The 10,078-nt window shown below is 43.1% G+C and overlaps 1 protein-coding gene across 4 annotated transcripts in view; it reads right to left on the bottom strand.

Annotated features, from left to right (window-relative positions):
- The window catches only part of CBFA2T2 (CBFA2/RUNX1 partner transcriptional co-repressor 2), a 139,546-nt gene extending 130,377 nt beyond the window's left edge, over window positions 1-9,169 (bottom strand). For 2 of the 4 annotated variants that reach the window (XM_040447319.1, XM_040447316.1), the window contains exon 1: window positions 8,994-9,169. In XM_040447319.1, coding sequence (XP_040303253.1) covers window positions 8,994-9,027 — 34 coding nt within the window. In that variant the 5' untranslated portion in view covers window positions 9,028-9,169. Of the gene's footprint in view, window positions 1-5,685; window positions 5,770-8,993 lie in introns of all 4 variants that reach the window. The other 2 variants (XM_040447318.1, XM_040447315.1) reach the window with 2 other exon arrangements.
- Window positions 9,170-10,078: the final 909 nt, after the last annotated feature.

Here is a 10,078-nt window from a genome sequence, read left to right on the forward strand (position 1 = left end):
AAATAAAATAAAATAAAATAAAATAAAATAAAATAAAATAAAATAAAAGACAAGACAAGACAAGACAAGACAAGACAACAACAACAATCACTTAGCCAGACCAACCCACCAAGAGAAAACTGAGGTGAAGCTTACAAAATCTGGAGCTACTGAACTCTAAGCAGTTCTAGGAGGCTAGAGAATGAATGCCTGAGGAACTAAAACATCACCTCTTCCCTTCCTGTTCCCTCACCACTCAGAACTTCCCTCTCCTAAACCATCTCTACCTTTAATCTCAGCCACAAAGAGGGCTTACTTTATGCCTGCCTTCTCCCTGCAAGGTTGGCTCTACTTCTCTAGAAAGAAACAAAAATCAAAGACATAATCACTTTCTCAAAATTAAGGACCAAAAAACCTAGTCATATTTTTGGTAGAGAAAAATGTCACTGGTATTTTAGATTTTATAGAGAGGGGAGGCAGAGAACAGGTAGTCATAAGGAGACTGTAAACTAGCTAAAAAATACATGGGAATTAGAGGAAACTGTATAATTAGTGTATCTCTAGGAATTTAAGGTAAAAATGAATAAATTTCTGCTGGTGAATGTCTGTTCTCACGTGGCTTCGAAAAATTAAAAGCAGGCATGACCTCTGCAAGGAGATGGCTAAGTTAACAAAGGAATAAGAGAAACATTTGTAAGAGAGGAAAAGGTCAAAGTAGTGTGTCAAGGGAGCTGTGCTATGCCTGGTATTAACATTTCACTTGAGCTGCTGGAGAGGTCAGATTACATATTTGTCGCCATCAGCTAATTTAATTGAAAGGTCTAGCCGACTCCAAGGCTATAAATTCAGACAGAAGGATACCTAGCTCTGGGTTATTCTAAATTTTACTTTGATTTCTGCATTTAATTATGGCAATACAAAATAGAAGGACAGAGTCAAATCTTAAGGGGACACGTTCCAAAGAAAAGGTTCACTGCATAAATCCATGAACTATATTGGATGATCCACATTTGACAGCTCCTCACAGGGCCATGCAAAATTACTATGGACATTTCTTGGGCTTTTGATGTTCACTGCCATCATCTGTTTCACTGCTAAGACCAGGAAACATATGGGATGAATTGGTAAAGGATGCTGAGAGTTTCTGTTGCTTTTTTTTTTTTCTTTCAATCAGGATACCTCTGAACAAGACCAAGACCTAGTACAGTAGTAGTCTTTAAATCATATTCCAATTCCTAGGGCATTTTTAAATAAGAGAAGATGGTAGGCAAAGAAAGTTGCTGAAGATAGATGATGGGAAATCATTTTCAGGGAACACTGAGGTCCAAGGAACACATGTTTAAAAACCTCTAGTCTAGTTGGCAAAAAGCAGAAGCCATGTGATAGTAAAAAACAGTGGATTTTGGACTCAGATCTCAACGTAAAATGAGTAAACTCAACACCAGGATTGAACTAAGTTTGAACAGTGCATCTGCTACTGATTAACTGTGTGACCTTGGGCAATTTATTTAAGTTCTCTGAGTCTTATTTCCTTATCTGTGAAACAGAGATATTGACTCCCTCCCAAGGTTGTTCCAAGAATTACATGAGATGACTTAAGTGAAAAGCACCCAGCAGAAAATTTAGCAAAGAACCCTTTTTAAAAGAAGACTTAAAAGTCAGATTCAGGGGCGCCTGAATAGCTCAGTTGGTTATGTGCCTGATTTCCACTCAGGTCATTATCTCAAGGTTCATGGTTTCAAGCCCTGCGTCAGGCTCTGTGCTGACATCTCAGAGCCTGGAGTCTGCTTCAGAGTCTGTGTCTCCCTCTCTCTCTCTGACACTCCCCCACTCATGCTCTGTCTCTGTCTCTCAAAAATAAATAAACGTTAAAGAAAAAAAAAAGTCAGATTCAGGGGCACCTGGGTGGCTCAGTTAAGCGTCAGACTTCATATCAGGTCATGATCTCACGGTTCGTGGGTTCAAGCCCCGCATCAGGCTCTGTGCTGACAGCTCAGAGCCTAGAGCCTGCTTCGGATTCTGTGTCTCTCTCTCTCTCTCTGACCCTCCCTCGCTTGCATGCGCACACGCTCGCTCTGTCTCTCAAAAATAAATAAATAAACTTAAAAAAAAAAGTCAGATTCATTCAGTCAATATATCTGCAATGGACTCATTTCACAAGTTTAATTTATGGTACCCCAGTCCCTATAATTTCAGATAGCCTCAAGGCCTTCAAGGGGCCAGAGACAGAAACCAGAGACAAAGGCAAAAAGCTACTTAACCAGCCATAATAAAACCCAGAGACAGGATCTGTCACATGTACATATACTGGCTCATATTGCACATGGGGCCAGTTAGTATAGCGACAGTGAGGCCCCTCTTCTTGGTAATCTTACCAGAGTAGAAAAAATAACCAGGGAGAGATTGTCCCTCATTAGCCTTCAAGCTTTCAGGAATTGAAGTAAATCTTTACAATTCAGTGACTGCTTTCTATAATATGAGGCTCAAAACAGTACTCTAACACTAAGGAAAGAGGATAAAACTGGCAGGTGAGAAATCTTTTTTTTACACCTCTTTCCTCCTTTTTTTTCCTTTCCTTAGCCTGGAACTTATTAGTATATTAACCCATCTTGTTCCTAGTGCTGCATTCGTTCATTGGACACTATCTTTTAAATGATCTTTTCTGCCTAAAAGCATTTTTAAATTCAAATAACTAATCATAAAGTCTAGATTTGCATGTCCCACGACAGGCTCAAGAACAAGCTTAAAGCCGATCTTTGCTTACTTTTAGAATCTATTTGCATGTAGGGGCGCCTGGGTGGCGCAGTCGGTTAAGCGTCCGACTTCAGCCAGGTCACGATCTCGCGGTCCGTGAGTTCGAGCCCAGCGTCAGGCTCTGGGCTGATGGCTCAGAGCCTGGAGCCTGTTTCCCATTCTGTGTCTCCCTCTCTCTCTGCCCCTCCCCTGTTCATGCTCTGTCTCTCTCTGTCCCAAAAATAAATAAACGTTGAAAAAAAAAATTTTTTTTAAATTAAAAAAAAAAAAAAAAGAATCTATTTGTATGTAGGAAAGCCAACAGGTTCCAAACCAGCACAAATGCATTCAACAGTCAAAGATGAAGACAGAAATCAAGTGAAGAAGTCCCAACTCTCCAATTAACCAAAGTCAATAACCCTCTCAAAACAACTGAAATCAAAGGATAACTTTGTTCCTAATAGGAAAACCTATACCCAATTCTAACACTAGGACTCACTGAAATTCCACACAAGGACTCACTGAAATATCAACTCTAAATTAACATCCAGATAGCAAGTAACTAAGTAAAGTTTTGTAGCAATATTATTACTCTAAAAGCCTTCAGCTCACTTTGACTCTGCCATGGGATAGAGGTGAGACATGAGGCAACAAAGGTTCTGAACATCACCCTCAAAAAGGGGAGAAACAACCAGAAAAAGTTCTGTAGTGCAGTAATATTTAGATATCTGTAAGTACTGCTTCCCTTCCCTTATAAATGCTATATTCTCAGCCTGATGGACTCAGGGCTTGATCTCAAGACTGTGAGATCATGACCTCAGCCAAAACCAAGAGTTGGACACTTAACCAACAAAACCCCCCAGGTATCCCTTAAATGACTTTTCAAATGTAGGAACTTCACAGCGACCGAGTGTAGGAACAGGGATTTGATTTTCCCATTCATTGATGGTCAACACATTTTTTTTAAGGTACTCTCTATATCCAAAGTGAGGCTGGAACTCACAACTCAAAAGTCACATGCTTTATCAACTGAGCTAGACAGATACTCTGAAGGCCAACACATTTTTAAAACATTTTTTTTAATGTTTACTTATTTTTGAGTGACGGAGCGTGAGCAGGGGAGGGGCAGAGAGAGAGAGGAAGACACAGAATTTGAAGCAGACTCTGAGCTGTCAGCATGGAGCCCCGATGTGGGGCTCAAACTCGCAGGTCGTGTGATCATGACCTGAACCGAAGTTGGATGCTTAACTGACTGAGCACCCAGACACCCCAACACATTTTTTTTTAAGTTTATTTATTTATTTTGAGAGAGAGAGAGAGAGAGAGCAGGGGAGGGGCAGAGAGAGAGAGGGAGAGTCTGAATCCCAAGCAGGCTCTACACTGTCAGCACAGAGCTCAACACGGGGCTCAAACTCACAAACCATGAAATCATGACCTGAGCTAAAGTCAGATGCTTAACCAAGTGAGCCACCCAGATGCCCACTTTTTTTTTTTAAGATTTTTTTTTTTTTTTAAGTAATCTCTACACCAGTATGGGACCTGAACTCACAGTCCCAAGATCAACAGTTGCAAACTGCATGGACTGAGTCAGTGAGGTGCCCCAGTTAACACATTTTTAAATAATAGTTACTTTAATGTCAACAACTTAGGCTCTGCAGTCAGAAAGATCTAGATTTTAATCTGGGCTTGGTCACTTATTAGTTCTATAATGAGTCAATTTCTTGATTTGTAAAATGAGGACATATACCTACCTAAAAGAGTAGAGGATTAAAAGGCAAAAAGTTTATGACATCTGGCCCAAAATAAACATGGACTATTAGGGATTATTATTATTATTCTTAGGCAAGAATTATCCTCATTTATAGATTAAACAAATGGAGTCTCAGAAGTTAAAAAACTTCCCAGAACTGGACCTCAAACCCAAAGTCTGCCTCCAAATTTTGCTTTTCCATTATGGATCCACAATGTATGATGATATGCAATCATGCACATCTCTGCCTCTTTTTGGTTTTTTGTTTACTTTTTGGAGAGACAGAGTACAAGCTGGGGAAGGGCAGAGAGAGAGGGAGACACAGAATCTGAAGTGTCTCTGAGCCATCAGCACAGAGCCCGATGCAGGGCTCAAACCCATGAACTGTGAGACCATGACCTGAGCTGAAGTTGGACACTTAACTGACTGATCCACCCAGGCCCCCTATCTCTGCCTTTTTAAATAGGCTACTAACTGAAATTTAACAGGTCTTGATTGTGTGGTCACACATTATGGTGCCTTTAATTGTATTCTTTTTTTTTTTTTTTCTTATCCAATAGTTTAGGCGAAAAGGACTAAATGCATCAGTGTGGCATAAGTACTTAAGGACCACAGGAGAGGATGAGACCCTGTCTCTCATTGTCAGTATGCTTACCTGGGATAGCCTCCCATCTCTCCATCTGATTTGTGGCTTTTTAAATCTGCTTGTAAAGGGGCATCTGGCTGGCTCAACTGGAAAAGCATGCAAATGCTTGATCCTCGGGTCCTGAGTCTGAGCCCCAAGTTGGGTATAGAGATTACTTAAACACATAAATAAACTGTAAAATCTGCTTATGAGCTGGGCTCAGACAGGTATCTTTGTTTGAAGAATGTGCAGAATATGAGTGAGCTCTAAGTGAAAGTCTGAGGTGTTATGCTATTAACTAGGTATACAAGTTTTAATCATAGTCATGGTCCCAGCAAGAAAGATAACACATTCCAGAGTAAGGAGGGTTTAATAACAGGACCAAATAGGTAATAATCACAAGGAATAGCTGTAGTATCCTGAGACTAGTGAGAGCACTTCTAAGCCTGAGGAACAAAGGAAATTAAAACTTTGCAAATCCAAAGGAGTGAGTCGCAGAAAGAACCTTCCTTTCGAGGAATAGCAATCTTCAATCAAGGAACAGCCAGCCAGAGGCAACACCCATAGGAAGGGAGAAAGGAAATTAAAATTCCCTAACCTTAGATGAGAAGGAAACTCTTGATGTAGTTCGCATAAGTCAGCCTTCCAGGGCAGAGAAAAGGCAACAGATGGAAAGTAGGACCTAGAAGAGCAAATGGAAGGTACCTAATTTAACCTCCAGCAAGTCTTTCAGGTAAACTTTCCCATCTCTTCTTTCATGCTAATGGATGGACAAATGCCAGATAAGGAAAGGGTTACTGAACACGACAATTCTCACCCCTTTTGAATTAGATAAGGCACAGGGCCTGTCTACCATATTTGTAATCAAGTTTGTTCACTAGCAAGTGTGGTCATTTACCATTCTACTTGTAATTTCACAATTCTTTGAAAGTCCAATAATTTACAGACCTTTCTCCAGCCTTAGGGACTTTCCACTTACCTTGTTAGGCAAAATAAGATCACAAAAATGCAGGAGCTTACATTTAGGAGTTTATATTCTTAGATAACTAAGAAGGCAGAATGAGGTCAAGTGTCACCAGAGAGAAAAGAGCTGCGGTATTGTGGAAAGTTCTGGAATGGGCTTCCTTGCCATCTGGCCCCTGCCAGAACAAGTCCAGCCAGAACTCACTGTTATCCTATCAACAAGGTACACAAAAGCTTCAATCAGGTTCCCTGCAGGTCCAGATCTGGAGAACAACTCACCAAGCACACAAGAGGTCCACCCCTCCTCCTCCTGGAAAAAAGCCCCTCTTTTTCTTAGGCTGGTCCAAATGTTAACTCCTTATCTGAAACTTACTTGGACCCTCAAAGAACCATTAGTTATGCCAACCCTGTATTCCCAAAAGACTTTGCTTTGAGCACTATCATTATCCACATACAGGTGCAGGGCCCCTACTAGCCTGTGAGATCCTAAGTCTTCTTTATACCCTCAGGCACAAACTGCATACAGAACACTATGTCAAGCACAGTATGAGTACTCCCATATATTATCATATGCATACCCCATACATATTACTGATCATCACAAAACTGTAAATGTGGCAGGGGCTCTCATCAACTCAGTTTTACAGATGAGGAAAATAAAGTGCACAAAAAGGTTAAATAATGTGCCCAAAGTCTCAAAGCTAATAGGATTTTGGACCCCAAGATTTCAACCTCAGCACAACTCCAGAACTGAATTTCAACCAACCTCAGAGGTTAAGAAGAAGGTCCCACCACAAGACCAAAGGTCCCCACCCCTAAGATGCCCAATTATTATTCACCAACATGTGAAAACACAATAATTGGAACTTCTACTCACATTTTAGATCATCCTTTTGCAAAAAAGGTCTATTTTTGCATGTTATAAAATGTACCTAACATAGACTACAGTTAATTAGCAATGTAATTGTAACTTAAAACATCCACATGTATGTGCATACTCAACCCTATCTACTAATACAAAGAACATGGAAAAACATTTTAGGCCAATGCTCTAGACTATTCCCCCGCCCCCCTCCAAGGACTCAGAGCTCCTACATTCTCTGCCCGGCACTTCCATTAAAAACATTAGCCAATCAAGCCTATAGGTAAGCTCCTAGAGGCAAGAGTCTGCTTTTATTCATCTTTGTAAACCCTACACCAGCACAGGGCCTGGAGCTTAGCAGATGGTCAATGCTGAATCTAACTGTATCATGGGAACCTCACAGAAAAAATCCTCCCAATATTTTAATTCAGTTTACTATATGCTTCCAGATTAAAAGAAAAACTGTATTAAGTATGCTAAGAATGTAATATAGAATTGTCTTAGGAACACTAAAATAAACAAACATATAAAACTTTGTTACATAATAGAACTAAAATTGTACTTTGGGGACATATTTTAAACTAAAAATTGCATGAAAGAGATTTGGACATAAAACATTTAAGTTCAGATTAAAACTCCTTTCATTTCACAGAGATGGTGCATCTTAGACCTAAAGGGTCAGCTCTGCCTCTCTTTTGTTATAAGCTCCAAGAAGAACAGAGCAAACTACAAAAAGCAGCGATTTTGGGCTTGACTATGAAGAGGCATTGCTGGATGCATCTACTTTGCATTTCTTCAATCCAGTATCTAATGAGTGTCAAAGAAGAGAGGCTGTGTAAAGTCTCCCTTTTTTGTGAAGGACGTGGGCTCTGGGGCTAGATCACAGGGTTCCTTCTGTTCCTCAGTTTCATCCTCTGCAAAATGGTCATATTGAAATTCTTAACTCTTATTTACACTGTCACCAGGATTAAATGAAGAGAAAACATGCAAAATGGATTTATTGCTTTCCTCATTTACCTGTCTTCCCCTTCCCCAAACTAAACTTAAAGACTGAGTTTGGTCCATCTAGTTTGTTGTTATATTCCCATGGCTGAGAATGGTACTTTTTACTTAATAGATGATTTAAGAAACACTGAATGAATAGAATGCAAAATGCCTGCTGCTGAAAAAATGTTGACTATCACTGCTATTGTAACGAGAAACAATTAAAATTTTATTGTTGTTATTAAGAGACACCAGGATCTCAAAATTCTAGGAGGAACACTAGATAAATGCTGGAATGGAGAAATGGAGGTAAGAAAAACAACTGGATCATAAAGCAGGACTAACCTAAGACAAAAATCGTAAAACAAATACACAACTAGAGCCCAATTTCGGGCTTTTCCGAGTGAGGTTCACCCTGGATGAAATTTATCAGCGATTACAGTAATAACAGCTTTCACGCTTGTGTATGTCCCAGTCTGTGCCAAGCATTCTACTGGCCTCACAAACCCAAGAACCGTGGCGGAGGGGATGGGGGGTGGGGATGTGGAAATGCTCTCTACACCCCCATTTTGCAGAATGGAACTGAGGTTAGGAAAGACCCAAGGTCATATCCCCTGAGCCGGGGAGCCAGGATGTGAACCCAGGCAGTCTGATCCCCGAGCCTGCACTCAACAGGCCCCCTCAAAGAGGCCATCCTCGCCTCCCCCACCATCCGCCGCACACCCCTCGAAATTGGGCGTGTGGAATACTCCCCCAGAAACAACACTCAGTGGCCTCAGCACCGGGAGGACAAAACAATCCTTGTCCGCGAGGAAGTCCGATGGACGCCGGCCCGGCCTGGGCTCCGAGGCCGCGGTCCCCACAGCTTCATTCGCACCGCGAGCTCCGAGCCCTCCGGGCCGCGCAGGAAGCGCCCGGGCGGCCTCGAGAACCCGGGAAGGCCCGGCCCGCCGCGTGACCTTGGATCCGCCGCCCTGCTTCGGGCCTCAGTTTCCCCAATCTGGCCTGGCGCCGGGGGCCTCTCGGGAGCTGGCGCCTGTGGAGCAGCAGGCCCCTCACACGCCCCCCTCAGCCTCCCGCCTTCCCGCCCTGCTTACGCTGGAAGGCGGCCGCTCCAGGGACGCCCACCATCGCCGCACGCCTCCGCCGTGCGCCTCCCGCCTCCACCCGCGGCCCGGGTCCCTCGGAGGCACCGCCGCGAGACCTGGAGCAGCAAAGCTCGCCAGCTCCAGCTCCGCCGCTGCCGCTGCCGCCAACGCTGCCGTTAGGCCGCGCGCCGCCCCGCCCCCCTGGTTGGCTCCGCCCCGCCCCCCGGGCACGCCCCCGCCGCGCGCCAGCCCGACCAACGCACACGGAAGCCCGGCCCCAAGACCCGCTCCAGCTAAGCCCCGCCCCTTCCGCGCGAACCTACCGCCCTATCCCGGCGCATCCAGCTTCTCAAGCCCGCCTCCCCCGTGTCACGCGCGCCCGTCACGCGCAAGGCCCACTCGTCTGGCACTGGGCTTCCGGCTGTGGCCTGGGCGGCGACCCAGGCCGGGAGGTGGAGGCAAAGGCCTAGGGGGTGGAGCTTAGGGGGGAGGGGACAGCGCCACACCTGAGTTCTCCAGGTTAAGGCCTTGTCGCCCTGAACAAGTCATGGGGTAAGTCACTTACCCTCTTTTGGCCTACTCTGTTATAAATGTCTAAAATGTCATCACAATATTAATAACCGTTAGCTATAATAACCGTTGTATTACTTCATCATCTTCAGGTGCTACTTTTATACACTCATCCAGTCAATCCTCACAATGAGGGAGAGAGGTATTATTTTCCCTTTTCTATATATGCAGAAAGGGCTTTTCCACCGACCAACTTGCCCACGGGTTACTGTTAACATAAAGCAGAGATGGGGTTGGATCCTCAAAACTTTGACTTCAGACCCAATTCTTTGAGCTGCCTCCCAAAGAATCAAAAACAGGAATTAAAATTAAAATATTAAAAATTCCAAACTCCTCCATGTACAAAGACACCATAAGTAGAGTTTGGTTTCTTTTACAAGCAAAAGACTGGGATAAAATATTTGCAACATTTTCAACAACGAATCAATATTCAGAATAAAGAACTATAAAACATTAAGAAGAAAAAGATAATTCAATAGAAAAATGGTTAGGATGCCTAGATGTCTCAGTCAGTAGAGCATGCA

The sequence above is a fragment of the Herpailurus yagouaroundi genome, unplaced genomic scaffold (assembly GCF_014898765.1).
Source record: "Herpailurus yagouaroundi ecotype Mexico unplaced genomic scaffold, PumYag 196, whole genome shotgun sequence".
NCBI lineage: Eukaryota > Metazoa > Chordata > Mammalia > Carnivora > Felidae > Herpailurus > Herpailurus yagouaroundi.